The sequence below is a fragment of the Glossina fuscipes genome, unplaced genomic scaffold (genome assembly GCF_014805625.2).
Source record: "Glossina fuscipes isolate IAEA_lab_2018 unplaced genomic scaffold, Yale_Gfus_2 59, whole genome shotgun sequence".
NCBI classification, from domain to species: Eukaryota; Metazoa; Arthropoda; class Insecta; order Diptera; family Glossinidae; genus Glossina; species Glossina fuscipes.
Window position 1 is genome coordinate 3215981 of NW_023998431.1, and position 20025 is coordinate 3236005.

Below are 20025 nucleotides of genomic sequence, written 5' to 3' on the forward strand. Positions count from 1 at the left end.
CATTCACTTGTATGCAATTATGATCAGAGTTGTGACGAGCGACTGACTTAACACTTTACGTCTAAGTGTATGGGGCGTGAGGTTATGAGTTATATCCAGTCGTCTATGCTGGATTTGGATTAATTTTCCTTGTTTGTGGAATATTCATGTAAAATTCTTGATCACGGCATTGTATGAATTTATCCCAAGAAGATGTGCTATAATATAAAGCTTTAGGTCGAGCCTGCGACGAGTAGATAAACGATATTTGCTGATTTTAAGCAAACTTGAAAAAAATTGAAATTGAAGTTTGGTGTACATACGTGTGGGTTGTTCTTGAAGATGCACTTCGACTTACAGATATATCCACAAGAAGATAAAAAAAACAAAAACGATTTAAAAAAAAAAACGTTTCTTTAGAAGTCATGTTAGGACGTTTGTCAAAGTTTTATTCATTATTTATTATTGATGTAAATAAGTGAATGCGATGATCACAATGCGTGCGAGCTTCAAGTTACATTACAATACAATAACAATAATGTATGGAGATCCTTCCAGCCTTGAAAGTTGAAATATATAATCGGCTAAGTTAGCTTCTGGCGTAATCTACGGTATTGTGTTTTATTTTTTTTTTTTTTTATATCACGGTTTAGCAAAAATTCACTAAAATCATTTAATTGAAGCTATTTATCTACAAATTTTTTCTAATTAAAAACTAACGAATTATTAAAATATAAAATCACATATATGTATAAGCACACAATTACAAAATATATAGGGGAGCTTTCTTAACTTGTTATGTGACAGACTTTGGCATCTTTTGCAATGATAAACTGCTGCGCTTTTTCTTCAGAACTGCCGCACTGCCAACACGTCGACTATCATAGTATGGTTCCGGTATACCCGATCGCATACCGATAGCTGTTAGAGCAGCGAAACCGGTGCCCTCGGGTGAAGTCTCAATTTCATGACCGACGCTTTTCAAATATTTAACAATCTTGTCGGGAACTTTTGATTCGATAGTTACCTTCATTGGGGCCAATTGGTGATGCAATCTTCCGTCATTAACTGCTTGATGTAGGCTCTCGTTAAGTATTAAATATTTAATAATAGTCTAAAAATGTAAATTAAAAAGTATTTAAAGCATAGAAAAGAAAAATATTGTTGTTACTCTGCTGTACCTGAGCTACCGCGGTGGTAATTTTCGTACCCCCTGCGGCCCCTACTAACAAACGTACATTGCCTTCGCCATCGAGTATAATGCTAGGACACATGGAGGATAAGGGCCTTTTACCAGGATGTATATAATTGGCGGGCGAGGCTGGCACACCAAATGAATTTACAACACCCGGCGTAGAAAAGTCATCCATTTCGTCGTTCAAAATGATACCAGTCGAAGAAGAACGCACTTTGGCCCCAAAGTAATTATTTATAGTGCTCGTAACAGTAATAGCATCACCATTTGGAGCTAAAACAGCCATATTAGCAGTGCCGCTGTCGTTTTCGTTGGTGAAATTTGCACCATAATATAACATATCTGAAAAGGTCTCGTTGTCACGAATTAAGTTGCGAATTTTCTGAGCAAAATTGGCACTAATCAAATTCTCAAACGTGTCCTTAATCATTTTTGGGTCGTCCGGTTCATTATCCAAATCGCCCAAATTGGTTCGTTGGCCATAGGCATGTTTGTAAGTTTCAATTACACGATGCCAATAAATGTCCTGATTGTCAGTATACAAACCATTTATGACATTTAGAATGAAAGCTAGAACTGCACCACTCGAAGGTAATGGGGTAGAATAAAGTTTATAGCCACCAGTTATTTTCGCCTCAACATGTTCATTTTGCCATTCGACTCTGAAGAAGTAATAACAAACTTGTGGGAGTGTTTTTCGAAAACTATTTTCGAGTTTAGTATTTCTACTAACTTGTAATTTTTCAGGTCTTCTTCCGTAATAATTCCGCCCATATTTTGTATATCTTTTACTAGCATTTTACCGGTTTCACCGCCACCATATATTTCATCTGCCCCGTTATCAGCTATCTTTTCTAAAGTCATGGCCAGCGTAGGTCTTTTCAGAAAATCGCCCTCTTTATATAGACTTTTATCGGGCTTAACAAATACTTCCGCCATGGAGGGCTCAGCTCGTATCCTTTCTTCTTCTTTTTTTAAAGCAGCCGCCAAATATTTCGATACGAAATGACCTTCTTTGCAAAGTTTAATGGTTGGCTGAAACAAGGATTTCCACGGTAAACGTCCGTATCGTTTATGTAGTTCCCAATAGCCTAAAATTTCTCCTGGCACTGCCACAGCTCGAGCGCCTTAAACGATATCAGTAAAGCATTGAACAAAGCTGTGCGTGATAGAAAAAATGAACACTTACCAGTTACGGAGGTCTCTCCAACAAACATATCTTTATGAGCAGCAGCTGGGGCCGATTCACGCGCAATGATGGTCTCTACTTTTGCGTCGAGCCTTTTATAAATAGTGGCCACGAAACCACCACCAATACCCATACTATGCGCAACAACAACGCCTTCACATAATAATGTAGCAATCGCGGCATCTATGGCAGTCCCTCCATCATATAATGCTTCACGGCCTATATCGGCGCATCCGTAGCCATTTGATACGATCGCTCCAAAGTTGCGTCCGTCGTTTTTGTCTCGGATTTTCAAGCCAAATATGAGAGACGGAATTAAGATTAATATTAAGACAGCAGACATTACAACGCCTATAATAAGCTTTTTGTTTAAAACAATTCTGAAAAATATAAATCGAAGACAATTAATAAGAAAACTACAATATACTTCATCTGCAGGAAAACTTGAATACTCTGCTCTTTAAATACTTTTTTTTATCTTTTAGGGGCCTATTAGAAAATAATTTTTTGTCTTCGTCTTTGACGAGATCCTAAGGAAAATGCGATCAGATAGCTTTCTGCTAAATGCCGATTATATGCTAATGTACGAAAATATTTTATAATTTTGGTTTTCATTACTATCAGAAATGACGCTCATTTCTAGACTTGATTTGTCTAAATAGCCCATTAATTATTAACCCGCGCCCAAGAAATTACTAAATCATTTCTTACCCGTGACCAATACGTTAGAGGAAAAAATATTGATAGATAACAAAAACCTTGTAAATATATTCTTAATATATAAAACAAGTAAGAAAGTTGTATTCGGGGGAGGGTGAATCTCGCATATCCACCATTGTGTTTTTCGCATTTTATTCTCAAGTTCTTTTATTTGATACCGATATCGCTAGTATTATTAAGACAAAAATAATCGGGATGCCTACCATATCCATTTTAAAATTAAACCATTTGTAGGCAGATAGTATATCTTCTTTGAATGAGCGTACAAAATAGTTTTAAATATTCAGTCTTGTTTACCTTATGATATATAAGCATAAACCTCAGAAAAAGGGTGAAAAGAAAAACAGAATTTAATCGCTTTTAACTTTGTGCGGGCATGACGGATGTTTGCCATTTCCATTGCACGTAACGAGTCGAGTGCTTCGTAAAGTAAATGTGGAAAATTTCAGCCTTTTAGCTTTTAAAATTTTTGAATAACGAGCAAAGATCCAAAAATGAAAAAAAAAGAAACCGAGTAGCGTTCAGTTTACACTCCACTGTACGCTTTCGCTCTGACCGATTGGACCAACTTGGGGTGCAAAAACTTCTAATATTTCTATTAAATTTGAAGTCGATATCTTTATTTTTGCGCCCAGGCAAGTGCCAACAACACCCACCACGCAGACACCTAGACGGACAGGCATGGATAAATCAACTCTGAATTTTACGCTGATCGAGATTATGTATACTTTATAAGGTCGCTGAAGCTTCGTTTTGGGTGTTACATGCTTTATGGAAAAAAACGAAATGAGTATAACCCCATCTTACAGCGATGGTTATAAAAATCGTAGTCGATATTGTTCTTCAAAAAGTCTATTATCATTGAAAAGGAAAAAAAGTTATTACTCATCATATAACTTATAGCAAATGTCGGTGCAACCAGGTACCAGCACGATTCAAAAACTTGTAGGCTCACTAGCACGTCCATAATTCACAAAATAAAAATTTTTCTTTTTTATAATCCCATGAAGGAGCGGATTAAGTTAAAGTGTGTGTCGCCAAGCTAAGAAGGCAGTTTGTCTGTTGAAAAAGCTGCGCTCGATTTAAATGAGAAGGTCTTACTACCATTTTAATTAAAGTATTATACAATAATGTTAGAGGGGTCAAAAGGTAAACTTTATCCCTGGATAAATTTCTAATTTTTACTGACACAGTAAGAACATTACTATACTTTTCCCTTTAGTAACTCGAAAAAGTGTTTTTTCTTACCAATAATTATAAATTGAAGTTTATTTCTCTTTTGAATAGGTAACGGGCTTGAATTTTCTGCCTTGTCAAGTTGACTTTCTCACTTTCTAAACCTCTTTTGCACTAAAACTTTTATAACCTTAAGTACTTAAATAAAAAGAAATTTCTTAATAAGTTTAACTTTAAAAATCTATCCAATTGCGCCTATTTGCATAAAAACTTCATTTAATTACTGCTGCAACAGCGGAAATTTCTTATCAGAAATAAACTTTTTCATCATAAAATATTTGGTGATTGGGTGAAAAGATAGCGTAACACTTTACTCCTACGAATTTCCAAATTCATCTAACTAAACATTATAAGAATTTAACTGTTATCAGTATCATCAATATATTCCCTTAAATTTTTTTGTAAGCCTCTTCAATAAACACTGGCTTATAGTGTCGTTGAAAATGAACATTCGTTGCCAATAATCCATTTTTTCATCCTTTTCAGTATCTTATTATCAAAAATTGTTAATAGAAATTTATCAAGCCATTTAATGTAGATTTATGAATTTTTTCTTATGAGATATGTTATGGAATTATATGAATCTAATTGTGCTCTACCAAGAAATGCAATTCGTCTCAAGGAAAATGTTTACAAATTACATCTAATTCCGAGCAATTGCTCCCGACGAACTTCTACTCATTCTTTCCTTTCCCCTTCGGTTTGATCGCTGTCTACGTCATCCACGTAGCCAGATATGCCGGCATAAATTTTGATTTATTTAAAATTTAAAAATGCTTTTTGCTTACTAATATTACTTTTTTTTTCAATTCAATTACTTAACGAAATGGCGTAGTTGTTAATAAATTAAAAAGGGAATCGCGTTTAAAATGATTGCGTCGAAAATTTTCCTACGCCCTATAAAATCAAAATTAATCAAATTAAACTTTATACAATTTTTTATAATTTTTGAAATCAGGACAAATAGGCTTCATTCGATCAACTGTTGTTATAACTTTTTTGATCATCCGTGGATGTTGAATTGTCACACAAGCTTTTTATGCCCCACATCACTTGCCATCTAAGGGCATATTAAACTTATGCAAATTGACTTAATACACCGAAGAATATGAGATAGACCCACGTTTTATTATACCGCTTGCTTCTCTGTCCATCCGTCCGGGTTTTTTATTCTATTTAAAGTCTGGTTCGCAATTTTGGAGATATTTTTATAGAATTTGATATAGTGACGTGTTTTGACCTGAGGACGAACGCTATTGAATATGTTTGGGATCGGTCGACTTACCATATAAAGCTTTGTCATTGTATGTTGTTGTCATTGTATGAGCGTCGAGTAACTGTGAGGTCGTGTAGAGTATTTAATGTTGGAAATAACTAATACATAATTTAATTATATTCCCGGTAGAAATGAGAAAAATTTAAAACGGAATTTCTAATGTCAAGCTGCGCAGTAAAAGGTTAAACTCTATATATTATATTATTTATTAAGAATTAAGAGTTCTCGTTCGTTTTCACAGTGCTTAGTAAAACTAATGAAACTTTATGAATTTGTTTATATGTGAACTCATTTAAAAAAATACGTGGGTCTCGAGTTAATCAAAATTGGTAGCAAATATACTAACACATTATAAAGTCTTGTGTGTTAAATTATAAGCGTAAATTTAGAAAAATATATATATGCACATACTACGTAGATAATTGATCGCTTAAACCCGATACAACCTCTTAGCTATTCTGAAGGCTGTAAAAACAAATAGCTTAACTTCAATCAAATGATCGCAGCTTAGCTCGCAGCAATACAATTCGCAATAAATTGATTTGTATTTGCCAGTTCGCAAGTTTAGCCATCATCCGATATATATGTCTGAGTGTGCTTGCAATTTATCATCCATAGATCCATTTTATTGACCGTTTTTTCATCACCCCAACTGTCCGCTTATCTTTCCTTCTTTTAACATAGGCGGTTATCGACTATGCATCTTTCTATCGTTTTTAAAATTCACTCATTGCATTATTTATTCGATCAATCATCTTTCTGTTTATGAACTTAATCACTTCTTCATTCTCATATAGGTCCTTCTATGAAATGTCTCTATTCATCCCTCTGTCCGTACATTTGTTTCCCTACTTATATATATATATTTTTTTTTTAAACAATTCAAAATCCCCAAATATACTCTTAACAATTTACAAAATTAGCTCAGTTGCCAGGACGAGACATTCAACTGTAAACCCAAGGTATATAACGATGAAAATAAGCCAAAGTTTGATAAAAAGAGTCTGCATAAAAGCTAATCGGTTTTCTAAGAAGCCAAATTCTAACAATAATAAAACAGAATACATTTTCATGATGCTATGCTATAGCTGCCGCTGCTGTGCGATTGGCGATACAAGAACTTCGCGGAACATTTAATAGGTAGAAACCCATAACATGAAAATATCTCAATGAAATTTGTGCACTGATAACTTGCTTTGTAGAAGGGTATATAAGGAAAGTATTTTCAGGAAGCAAGGTCGGTTGAGTCAAGAGTTTTGAATTCAGGCCAGAAAGAGCATTAAAGCGTTGCAAATATAAGTTCCTGTAAATAATTCATTTGTATATAGATTTCCTAAGAACTGTAAATAAAACCTACGTTAACATACAAAGCCATATTTCACTACTAAGAAACTAAATCTAACAAGCCAGAAAATTATATCCAGTCGTTACCGAACCCTTTTTACCCATCACAGTTATCATAAAAACGACAAAAAAGTAAGAAGAAGAAGAAGAAGAACTATACTTTCATGTTCTCTAATATGCAGTGAGTGCCGCTTCTTTTTTTTTATATTTTTAAAGTAAAAACATATCTCGCATAGGCGTGTGAGCATTGTGAACATGTCCTTTGCAATGTTTGTAAGTAATATCTTAATTTTCGCTGACGGGTGGATGTTTACCACAGATACTACACAGTTTGGCAAGTGGACATATGGAGAGATGGACAAACTATCAGACGGGCCTGCTTATTGTTATTATTATTATTATTATTATTATTAATTTCGCCAGAGAAATAAATTCTAAGACTAAACTCTCAAAAGCACTAGCATCTAAGGCTATCGGCCTAGTTCAAATTTAAAACTGGCCAAGAGTTTGTAGACTTTACGGAGTTTTTGAAGTTTGTTTCTGCACGTAATAAAGTTATCGAAAAAAAGGCATACTTTGACATAGTCTAACATTGGGCAGACGGGGTAAATTTTTCCCATTTTTGCACAGTTACTACAGCTTGCCCATAGAATATGCGTTCAAATTTTTGTACATTTATCTGCTATAGTTTACAAGTGTTAAGAAAAAAAAACAATTTTTTATTCCTTTTGAGAGATAGAAGTGGTCTTACTTTACATAGCATTGTTGGTGTGTCCTTTAAACGATTTGTCCCATTTTCAATGCCAACCTGCGTGCAGGCACTTCCAATGGTTTTGTCAAATTTGAAGTCAACAGCGCTATATTTGAGGCCAGGAGAATATTTAAACGCAGACGTACAGACGGACATGCTTAAATCGATTGCGAATTAGACTATACTATATAATTTATGGGCTCCCTGGAGTTATCCTCTGGGCGTTGCAAACGTTTTGACAAAATGAACATATCCCTCATTCTTCGGCGATGGATATAAAAAGGAATTGCAGTGAGTTCCACGTTACAATGTTTTCACTTATTATTTGCAATTTATCAGAGTTACGTAATAACTTTACTTTGCCTTAATGATGGGTATCTAAGATTCGCGCTGAGGCGAATACCCCTTTTGTTAGTTGTTCTGCTTAAGTATAATTGAAATTTTACAAAACAAGTACTTGTTAAAGTGATATGGAAAATCAGTTCAATTTTCTATGACGCGATAATGTATCCATATGGTTTTACAAGGAAATGTTCTTCTTTAACTTTTTTTTTTTTTTTTTTTTTTTTATCAAAACACAATGTGGGTGTCGTAAACACAGAAGTTTGTGAGAAATAAATACTTCCCAGAAAACAGAATTAATTTGATTAAAACAATATCGATGTACTTAGGCCTGAAATTCTCAGGCTAGAATGTAAATAATACAAACGAAACGATGAAGAAAAAGTCGAAGTACAAAAAATCTTAAATAACCGCTAAATAGACTTGAATTTATGGAATAAAAAGTTATAAAATAGAAGAAGACCTATGACAAAACTACTCGCTGAGTTAGTCTTACTCGACTCTTTTCAGTTTTATAAAATTGATATTTGGAGCTTCAGGTTCATGGAGGACACGTCTGAACTGTAAGAATGCTTCGCAGTAAAATTTTCTATTAAAGTTGTTGCACTTCATTGCAAATATGTATATATTTATTTATCATAGCGTACATTAAGTATGTGCGGGTGCACGTTTTAAGATGAGAATCAATCTAAGCCTATCCGTCTGCTTGTCTACTTGTCAATGCAAATTTGTGTTCAAACTACATGTCGCAATCCTTGAGACATCTTTGATACAGTGACGGTGATGTGTTAACCCAAAGACGAACGCTATTGAAAATGGTTCGGATCGGTACACTTTTTCGACAACTCCCCATATAACGCCCCATTCTGAAAAGTCATTATATGGACAGAAATTGTAATTTCCCAAATTTCTCGGCACAATAGTAAGATAAGGAATAAATAGATAAGAGAAAAGAAAGAAAACTTTGTTTTTGCTATTCATTATTTTACCGAACTATTTACGATTTTTTGCACATCTACTCTTTGATATATATACTCAAGTTAATATTGCATAATATTCATTTGAATTTCTTGTCGAGATCGCCTATGCAAATCGTACGAAATCGTTACACTCACGTTTACAAACTATCCAGATTTTTTGCATTGAAAATCGCATTCGACTGCAGCTTTGACACATTTATGAGTGTCCCAGTTAATCAACAATTAAACATTTTAAAATACAATTCAAATTGCACGCGATAAGCTACAAAATAAAATTAAGAGATTGTTGTGCCTGAAGCTGCGAAAGGCCTGACAATGAATGAACGAATTTATCGAATTTATTTAATTTGGACGAATTCTAGACATTTTCGTCCATCTCGGCCTAGACCAAATTGTAGGATTCGAAAGTCTGCGATATGTGATGCTCGTAAGAGAATACAAATTGCCATATAGTCGGTGTAGCTGGTAATAAGAATCGGATCATTGAAAGGTAAGTTCAATGCGACGGTTTTCGTTATATGCAAAGTTTTACCGTCAAACTTGTAAGCTGTGTAACTTTGAAAATCGCCAACTCTAGACATCTAGATAGACATTCCAAAAAAAGAGGACTTTCCTAAATTATAATCGTACGCTGCCGAATTCTACGCACAGCAGTTTATAGAGACTTAGCAATTCATTAATGGATATAAGTAAAGCCATTGCAAAACTAGTATATACCCTATACCAAAGCAAAAGAAAAAAAAAAAATACAAAAATGATACCGAATATGGTCGATTAAAACTGAAAACTGCTAAAAACACTAAAGTAGATCAGGGTCCACCATTAGGAACCCTACACCGCCCTACATGTGATTCATGTTGCGACTTTTCGAAATAAACTGTTATAGGGGAAAAAAGCGGATAGACATTTTTGGGCCATGACACGTCAGTGTATCAGTTTTCGTCAAAATATCTGACAAATTGCGGACTTTAGGTTCAACACATGAAAACAAGACAAATAGACGAACAGACGTACAAACAGACTTAAATCGATTCAGAAACCGATTTTGAATCAATCGGTATAATAAAAGATAGATCCATTTCAAGTTCAGTTGTGTCTTGCATACATCCGCAGATACTTAATATACCCTTGCGTCACAAGTAGTGTAGGGTGTAAAATGCAAATAACGAAATAGTCTGTAATGTTTGATTTAGAATTTTACAAAGATGTGTCTGTGTATGTTTGTAAATGTGTTGAAATAATTCAAAGTTAAATAAATTCTGGTTTTTATTTTTAACTTTAATTTTATTTTCTATTTTCATATAATTTAATGTGTGACAGAAGCGAACGTTTTATAAACATTCATCGGAGCTTATTGCAATTGCTTAAGGATCTTATAAAAGCACGTACACGCCGCTGTAAGCACATGTATATATTTAATAAATTTCGCTTTTTGCACTCACTTCATTTTTCTCAAATTTTAAATTTTAAATTTCAAGTTTAGCGAAAGTTTAAAAAATTCTATCGATTTCTTTTACTGTGTTTCTTTGCTCAGCCAACCTTTCGATATTAAGACTAAATCTTAACTGATTCTAAACATTATATTTTTTTTTAAAAAACATTTGTATATGTATGTTTTTTTTCTCATAAACAAGTAAATAAACACAAATACAAATGTATGTATATATATAACTATAACCGCTTTGTATATAACAACAAAATGAGAGATGAGCTCATATAACTGCCCTAAGCTTTTGCTTTTAAAAATTATTTGGCGGTGAGTAACTGAGAGTTATAGAATCTTAATATTAAAACAAAAAATAAATGAATAAATAAATAAATAAATACTCTCATAATTGGCATTGTGTTGTTAACTCTTTAGTTTAAACGAAATAATCATAATAATGATTAATTGTAATGCAATTAACATTATTTCTATTTAATTATCAATTTAATAGACGTTTAGAGATTAGATTTATTTAAAGCCGGAGATAAAAAATGAAAAAAAGGCTGTAAATTTTTGATGTCGTTACTACTCATGTCAATTATAAAACTTATTTAAAAATATTTATTAATGTGTACTTACAAAATTATTATTATTATTATTATTATTATTATTATTATTGTATCAATATTTTCTATTTAAGCATTAAAATTTATTAGCGCTGTACTACCCAAACGGCGGCCATCACATACCGGATGAGGTTTACCCGTTTTAAAACCGATAGCCGTTAAAGCTGAGAACGGTTTGTCGGGTGATAAGTAATTCAATTCGTGTCCAACATTAAGTAAATAATCGATAGTATATTCAGGTACCGTGGTCTCGATATCGATATACATCGGTGACAATTGATGATGTACACGGCCAGAATTAATGGCAGCTTCGATGGGTTCGTTCAATATAAAATAACGTAGTATTGTCTAAAAAGTGAAATTTGTATAACCATTATATATAATGTTAATATTGAAAATAATTTAAAAAATGAAGTGAAAAAGTGAAGGTAAAAATGCTCCGTCGCTTCTGTACATTTATCTGTTATCTAATTATTTACATAAGCCTTAAGAGAATTCTTTAAAAATAGCTTTCGAAATGTATATATGTTAGATCATTTCAGAAAAGATTTAACATTCAAAGGTGACCCAATGATTACCATTGATCCCCATACCCATCATCCATAGCAGCTTATCATCCTTGCAATTAGTTGGCCAAGATTTCAAGTTGCGTCTGCATAAGATCATGACAGCTCCAAAAAAAAACGAAACCGAATCAATACCACGCACGATTTAATTTCACCGTATGTAGCCACATCTAAGCCACATCCCAATAGGTTTTTCAGCCGTAAGATGTCTGTTTTATTCAATATTTTCGTTAGCAAGTAAACGTTCTGTATTTAATTTCGCATTCTATGAAAGACAAACGTTGTCTCATAACTGAATGGTTTGTTAGGCAATTCATTTTAACGAACCGAACAGAGCAGTAGCAGTCTCAAATGTTTGGGCCAAGCTATAAGAACGTAAAGAGTTCTCCATAATAAATTTCAACGCATCCCAAAGGACATTATTAATAAAAATTATTAAGATATAGTTTTCGTTTGCTATTTTAAATAACAAAGCATACCACGATCAGCCTCACACGGGCTGGAAGTGAGAAAGTAGTCTCACGTCTTCAATAGAAAGTTGTTTCTGATTTATATAGCGTTTACTCGTTTATCTAGCAATCCAGTTATACATAAATTTAAAATATAATATTACAGGCCACACATTTTTATACCGTACCCCGCTACTAAGGTACAAGACTATGTTAAGTCTGCGCAGAAGTATTTAATACGCTGAAGGAGTTAAGACATATACAGGTTTTTTTCCGAATCGACCTAAGCTTCTCTGCCCGTCTGTCCGTCTTATTTTAGTGGACATAAGTGAAGGCTATTCGGCAACTCGAAAGCTAGAACTAGGAAATGTTCATTTGTAGGCACTAATATATGTATATTTAATTAAGAATAAACGAAAGAGAGTCCTTCACGTAAGTACATTCTCTTTTAAAATACCCTATACCCGTCTATTTATATCCTACACCACTTGCGGTACAAAGTATATTAAGTTGGTGCGGACGTAAGTAACACCCAAAAGGGCTTAAAATACACCCACCTTTTATTACATTGATTTGTCCGTCGGTCTGTCTGACGTCTGTGCACATACTACTATTTTCAGCTTATAGCTTGCAATTTTTAAACTATTTTGATGAAATTGATGAAATACACCATGTTAGTTTTCGGCCCAAGCATGGATGCTAGTGAAAATGATAAGGATTGAACGACTTTCTCATAAAACGCCTTATTTTGAAAAGCCATTATATGAAAAAAACTATTAAGAGGAGTGGGGTAAATGATTTAATGGTCTGCCATGCTTCACTGTAATGTTTTTATTTGTTTAAATGTGTATTACCTGAGCAACACCACTGGTTATCTTTGAACCACCAGCCCCGCCGACCATTAACTGAATATGTCCAAAATTGTCTAAAACGATGCTGGGACATGTGGACGACATCGGTATTTTGCCCGGTTTAATATAATTGGCAGGAGAAGCTGGTATACCGTACGTATTGACAAATCCCGGGGTAGAAAAATCATCCATTTCATCATTTAATATAATTCCCGTCTGACGAGATCTAACCTTGGCACCCAGACTACAAAATATAAACTTGATTACTTGATCTTGATTTTCATTTAAGTCAAAGCAACATCATCATTACTTACTGACTGTTCACCGTACTAGTTATTGCTATGGCATCACCGTTCGGCGCTATCACCGATAAATTGGCGGTACCATGATCTTCAACGTGAGTAAAATTTGCATTATAATATCCCATATTTGTGCAAGTCGTATCATCTCTAATTAATGTGCGTATATCATCAGCAAATTCAGGGCTAATGAATTTTTCAAATTCTTCTGTCACATGCGGCTCGTAGCGTGTATCACCCAGATTGGTGCGAAATCCGTAACCATGTTTAAATGCCTCGATCATACGTTGGCAGAAGACAGGTTCATCGGTTGTATGCAATGGTTCCAAAACTTTTAATATAAAAGCCAATACAACACCGCTAGTAGGTAATGGAGCTGTAAACAGTCTATAGTCCTTCGCAAAAGGCATGACTATTGGTTCCTCCCAGCGCACTCTGAAATGATAGTAAAAACTTGTATACCTGTAAAATTTTTTTTACCTATCAATGTCAGAGGATGGGAAAATACATAAACTTCTAGAAATACGCAATAAGGAGCTCGTTCCCTTTTCCTTCCCTTCCATATGCATATCATCTAATATTCTTCGTTCAGTCGTTTCCTTTACTTTGTACATAATTCACATTCGCGATAAATAAATATAATAAGAAATAGATGTGTTCAGTCGAGCTAAAAAAAAGTCTGGCATAAAAACGCGCCCACAATAATCAAAAAAGATGAAGACTGCTTATGCTTTGTTTTGCGACGTTGCGTTCTTCTCTTCGGGAAAATTTTATCCACATTTGGATCAAAACAACGAATTTTTTTTACTAACCACACACTGTGGACATCTAAAATTCTTCCCTTTAAGTGGAATGTAATTGCCGTAATGAGTTATATAAGAAGTTGGTTAATCTATTTTTAACTCGCAGAAAGACACGTCTAGATCTATTCATAAGCATCTTCGTATAGTACACATATTAAGATGAAATAGAAATGTGTCCATAACAGTTGAATAAGTTCGTGGCTCCCCTCCTTCCCTCTGTCTATGACGTACCATTTATATGAAGGTGTAAATCAAAATTACGTACCCTTTAAACATATAGAGTGGAAAGGTTCACATAACCGACTTATTGCTGCACCCACTATAAACAAAAATGATTTTTCGAGTGCATCCAAAATTCAGTCCGTAGCGTATTTAGCTTCGACACGTACTTAGTGTAATAACTTACTTACTTATAATTTTTTAAATCCTCTTCAGTAATAATGCCACCCATTTCCTGTATATCTTCGACCAACATTTTACCAATACGACCTCCATCGTACATTGCACCTGGACCTTCTTCAGCCAATATTTTTAAAGTTTCACCTAGTTGGGGACGGTACATAATTTCGTTTTCCTTATATAAGTCATTAGTGTAAGGATTTATGAATATTTCGGCCATTGTCGCTTCTTTCAATACTCGCTCTCTATAAAATTCTAAAATATTGGCTAAATATTTAGTTACTCGATGGCCTTTAAAACATAATTCAATGCCCGGTTCAAATAGAGTTTTCCACGGCAATTTGCCATATTTCTGATGCAAACACCAATAGCCGTAAATTTCGCCGGGCGTTGCGGCCGCAATGGCACCCGTAATTTCTTTGGCCATAAACATATCCTGATGAGCAGCAGCTGGTGCTGTTTCTCTTGCGATTAAAATTTCAATTTTACCGGTTTCTTTGGTATATAGGTTAGCTACAAATCCACCGCCTATACCTAAACTATGAGGCAACATAACACCTTCGCACAATAAAGTGGCTATGGCAGCATCTACTGCTGAGCCGCCATTGCGTAAAATTTTTCTAAAAATTAAAAACACAGAAAAAAAACCACATAGTTCTCATAATTTGGTACAGTGTTCTTAATGAATTTCGTTTCAAGTTCTTTGCGGTTTTTTTGTTCCTTTTACCCTCCAATTTCAGCACAACATTCGCCATTCGAAGCTATTGCTCCAATACCCAAATAACCAGGTTTTTGTTTATGCCCACCAAGTGCATCAAATGTATCACCCAGTGTTGAGAATTGAAGAGATCGCTACCAAAATATTGATACGGTGTGATGTCAAATTTTTATAATACTGAAAGTTTCTTTTATTTTTCAAAAATTTTTCTCAATTGAAGATTGTTTTTGTCTCAAATCGAGTACGTTGAGTTTTGAAACTTTCTCTGACGTTTGTAAATTATGGTGTTAATTTTGGGAAACTACATAACCGTGCCGTTTTAAATTTTTCGCGGGGTGTAGTTCGCTTTAATATATCAAATAATTGTATCTTACACCACTTGTGATTCAGGGTATATTGAGTTTGTGCGGACATATGTAACACGCAGAAAGGCTTAAGATAGACTCATCTTTTATTATACCAATCGATTCAGAATCATTTTCTCAAGCTCTCCTCTCAATTCAGAATCATTTTCTCAATCGATCTAATTCTGTCTGTCCATCTACGCGTCTGATGTCTATGCATGTAAATTTGTGTTGAAGCTACAGGTCGCAATGTTTGTGATATTTTGATGCACTTTGGGACACTGACGTGTTTTGACTTAAGGAAATATGCTATTGAAAATAATTTTCATCGCAATATTTCGGCATTCTAAATTGATGTGAAAGCTTTGGATCGGCTCCGGCGATTTGTTGAACCCCCTCTCATATAACGAGAACTAAAATTTTTATGACAAAAAGATCTAATTTTCAATGCTTTGTGATGAAAATCAGATCATAATAGTTATTTAAGATAAAAAAGACAACTATACCAAGTTTCGATCATCTCGGTGTATTTCTCGGTCTATATTTTCCAGTTAAAGGATTTTCAAGAAAATTGATCCCTTTTATGGCAGAAAAGTCTAAATTTTAATATGTTATGATGAAAATTAACCCATAAGAGTAATGTGATATAAAAATTAACTCTATAAAATTTGGCCCCTTGCACGACTATTTTTAGATCCTACTTTATATAAGAATTTTTTCGAAAAATTGATTTTCTTGGACAGAAAAGTCGAATAATAATATTTTATGATGAAAACTGATCCATCTTAGTAACTTAATATAAGACCTCAATTAATGAACCTCTTGGGCGCAACTGTCTTTACGGAAAGTAAGCCTTATTTTGCAAAGAGATCTAATTTTTAATATGCAGTTCCATAATAATAAGTTCCTATAAAAACAGGGTATAGGTTTTGTGTTCTATGGGAAATATTAGAGTTGTGTTAAACAAAGTCGTGTAGAGTATTTAATAGCCGGCTTAGCCCGACTATAATGTTTTCAGTTGTCTTTATTTATTAATTTTTATGCCCTACATCACTTTTGGTATTGTATATTAAGAGTTGTGCGGACGTATGTAACACTCCGAAGAGCTCAAGATAAATCCGCGTTTGACTGTGCCGATTCATTCAGAAAATGATTGTAATCTAAGCTTGTCTGTCCATATGTCTGCCTGACGTCTTTCCTAGTATTCTTTTGTTCAACCTACATGCCGAAATTTTTTGTATATTTTGTTGAAGTTTGGCACACTGACGTGTTTTGAGCTAAGGACGAACCTTATTATAAATGGTTCAGACCGAATTACTTTCTCGATCACTCACCTTGCCCCAATACTCGCTTTATATTCAAAAGTCATTGTATGAAAAGATATTCTAGTAATTAGAATTTCGCGACATAAGTCGCTGTATGGTAATACTTCGGCATTTTAAATTGGTGTGAAAAATTCCGGCGGAGGCGAGCCACTTTTTGAAATCCTGGAATATAACCGTCGGTACAAAACCTGAATCTATATGCGGCGAAAGGCTTAATTTTCAGTAAGTAATTCTTGGTGAAAACTCATTCACAGGAAGGGCTTCAAGAATTAACTCTATTGTATTTGGACCACGTAAGTCTATTTTTTGAACCCCACCCCATATAAGAGTTCAAATAAGGGATAAGCCCTTTTATGGCAAAAATATCCAACTTTTGATATTTTATGATGCAAAGTTGATCGGAAGAGTAATTTGATATAAAACTTCACTATATGAAATTTAGATTAAATAGGTCTGTTATTTGGACATCATCACTTACAAGGATCACCATAAAATATTCCTCTCGTATATATCAAAAAGATCCAAGTTTTAATAGTTTATGATGAAAATGTTCTCTTAGTAACACAACCATAGTCTAATTTGCAGTTTTTTATCACGGAAGTACCTGAAATATAATCATAAGCTCTTCAACAAGTAAACAAAATATGCTATATTTTGACTACGTTAGCTGACGTTTTTCACTTACGTGTACTCCAATGTGATGGCTTCCATCAAATGTACAGTTATATTTACATAAAGTTAATGCATAATTTTCGGTGTATTAACACCGAGAAGAATAACTGGTTGCATTAGCCAGTAATTGAAATCTGGAGTACATATTTATCGTTGTCTGCTATGCACGCTTTAATGTTATTTATTTTAATGATATTTTCTGTTACTATTCATGTTATGTAGTGTAGTAAAGCTTTAAATTGGATAATTGGATAAACTTAATTTTCATTCATACATATACGTATTAAATTTATGTATATTTTTTGTATTTGTTGTTTTTTTTTTTTTTTTTTTCTATAACTATATCGTATATATATATGTATCATATAAAGGAATGTGACTGGATGTGACGACAGTGATCGCAAACAACATCATCTTTAATACCCTTAACTAAATATAAATTCACCAATAACTTTCATAAGTTCCGCATGCTCTTTTGTTTCCTGCATTAGGTGTGCAGTAACCGATGAACAAACGGTTCCTTCCTTCTCAAGTTTCTTCTTAGGCTTTCAGTTTTGTCGGTTCAACTGCATTATCTTTCATTGAAGACTTCAGCTTTTTATTAACTATAGGCTTTTTCTCATATTATTGCCCCAGCAAACACACTTTCTCTATATTAGGCACTTTTTTTTCTGAATAAAAATTGGTTTTTCGCCTTCAATTAACACGTCACCTCTTCACTTTCCTCATACTTAACAAGAAAATTAGAGAAAATCATTTCCAGTGAGGTTGGATGATGGTTATTTTGAATCTCGATCGGCTTTCACTTGGACTTCATCTGCGGTTTATTATCGTTTGGCGCTGTGTTGTTGGAATTGCCATAAGTTTGATTACAATTGTTATCTAACTTGACGTCTTTAAACACATCAACATCAACATGCATTTTGCGTTGATTTTTATATTTTCTTCCTTGTAAGTTACGTTTATCTGGTTAACATTTCTGTTGCTATTATCGTTGTTGTTGCGTCAGTTCTTGAATAGACTTTCGTTTAGTCAATCAATTACTTCCTTGGATAAATGATTTTTTTGTTACTTCATTCACAAATCAAATCTCCTCAGTCGAATTCCCTTCGAGGATACAACTTGGACATTCGCAATTTGCACACATTATTATTAGTGGCATTGAGCAATTGAAAGCGTAACTCGTGTTGTTGCTTTTAATGCTGGTAGTGTTGCTATTCTGACTCCAATTCCACACTCTTAAGTCGATTGTCGTCCCATATTAATGACAGTCGGTCTACCCGGTATAGGATCAAATTTTAATAATAACGAGCTACCATCCCTCGCATGTTGTTATTGCTGTAGATATTGCCCAAAAATTTAGTCTCATCGAAAGCCGATTGTTCCGCCTGTTTTCAGGACTTTGACAGATTTGAAAATTGTCATAAAATATGGAGTCTTTTCATAATGTCGCCGCATTTTCGCTCGTTTCTTTTGAGGTTATGTTCAATACAATTTTGATTAGTTTTACTTGTAAATTTGTTTTATTTTATTCGACAGTTACCAGTACTCAGGATTCGCTACTGTTGCTCCAAAATCACAACTCAGACAGACTTGATAATATAAGCCGAGTTTGGCCTCCTTGGCAACGTCTTAGAATAACGCCGCTCTAGAATAACCTCTTAACAAACTGGTATTTTAGCAAATACAACAGCAGCATCAGCATGCAATTCATTGCCATCTACGACCAACTTTACAGAACTTTTTGAATCGCACCGATCGCAGGAGCCTACTAATTTAACAACCACACAACCAACAATTAAGACACTCCCAATGAGAAATCCTTTCTAGAACCAACTCACCCGATCAGACAAAGTCAGACACCTTTTCTCTCTAGAGAGCTTTTAGCCATGCCAACACTTCAACGGTCTCCGTCTGGTTTTCCTGACCAAAAAGCCTACGTGGGTCGAATAGAAGCGACTTATTCACCACATTCGAATACCAACACAAGGATGGTTTCAGCTCCCAATACTAAATGGAATAGGAGCGAAGCAACAAATTTAGCTGCTGCTAATCATACACTGCAGCTTCCTTCCCTTCGTTTGTATCCATGGATTTTCTCAATCATACGCCCGCTCACGCTCATACAGGGCATGCACTTGATCCACTGGCTCATACGCATAACAATTATAGCGGAACGACGCATGGTCATAATCACTCGCGTCGCCAATCTGGAATACTCATGCTGATCCGCCACCTTATTTGGTGGATCACAATCTATGGGTACGACAACAAAGGGTCCAAGAATAACATCGTCGTCATATGACTTCCACACTTATCAAATCCGTTGAATTTAACCAGTAGTCTTCGATCCCGCGATCGCGCCCCTAACGGACCAGTTTCCAGTTAGGATCCGGCTTACTATCCCCTTAATTCGTGGTCTCAACCCCAACGTAGATGTTCGACTATACGACATCCATCCGTACATCACCATATAGTCCATCATTATTCTCGAGTACATGTAGCAATTAACTTGTTAACGCCAAGAATATTGCA

The 20025-nt window shown here is 34.5% G+C and overlaps 2 protein-coding genes across 3 annotated transcripts; both read right to left on the reverse strand.

The window, feature by feature from the left end:
* Nucleotides 1-689: 689 nt before the first annotated feature.
* LOC119637326 (glutathione hydrolase 1 proenzyme-like) lies at nucleotides 690-10562 on the reverse strand. 2 transcript variants are annotated; one of them, XM_038033282.1, is made up of 5 exons: nucleotides 10455-10562; nucleotides 2364-2743; nucleotides 1908-2301; nucleotides 1161-1836; nucleotides 690-1093 (listed from the first exon to the last, which is right to left on the reverse strand). In XM_038033282.1, the coding sequence occupies exons 1-5, from the start codon at nucleotides 10457-10459 to the stop codon at nucleotides 776-778; spliced, it is 1773 nt and encodes a 590-aa protein (XP_037889210.1). In that variant the 5' UTR covers nucleotides 10460-10562; the 3' UTR covers nucleotides 690-775. The 2 variants fall into 2 exon arrangements, with proteins under 2 accessions (XP_037889210.1, XP_037889211.1); XM_038033283.1 differs by lacking the exon at nucleotides 10455-10562 and adding an exon at nucleotides 9148-9233.
* Nucleotides 10563-11133: 571 nt separating this feature from the next.
* LOC119637432 (scoloptoxin SSD14-like) lies at nucleotides 11134-18412 on the reverse strand. The gene is made up of 7 exons (XM_038033450.1): nucleotides 18297-18412; nucleotides 16828-16843; nucleotides 15159-15283; nucleotides 14443-15051; nucleotides 13245-13664; nucleotides 12934-13174; nucleotides 11134-11412 (listed from the first exon to the last, which is right to left on the reverse strand). Exons 1-7 carry the CDS (start codon nucleotides 18410-18412, stop codon nucleotides 11134-11136), a joined length of 1806 nt encoding a protein of 601 aa, XP_037889378.1.
* Between the last annotated feature and the right edge of the window lie 1613 nt (nucleotides 18413-20025).

Bases quoted from the DNA above. Each gene is read 5' to 3' on its own strand.
- LOC119637326 (XM_038033282.1), bottom strand. The intron at 2,302-2,363 runs GTAAGTGTTCAT...ATATCGTTTAAG, and splicing joins TGGAGAGACCTCCGTAACTG to GCGCTCGAGCTGTGGCAGTG. The intron at 1,837-1,907 runs GTTAGTAGAAAT...TTACTTCTTCAG, and splicing joins GAAGACCTGAAAAATTACAA to AGTCGAATGGCAAAATGAAC.
- LOC119637432 (XM_038033450.1), bottom strand. From the start codon at position 18,412: ATGCATGTTGATGTTGATGTGTTTAAAGACGTCAAGTTAGATAACAAT. The intron at 15,052-15,158 runs GTAAAAGGAACA...TTTAATTTTTAG, and splicing joins TGTTGTGCTGAAATTGGAGG to AAAAATTTTACGCAATGGCG. The intron at 11,413-12,933 runs GTAATACACATT...TTCACTTTTTAG, and splicing joins TAACCAGTGGTGTTGCTCAG to ACAATACTACGTTATTTTAT.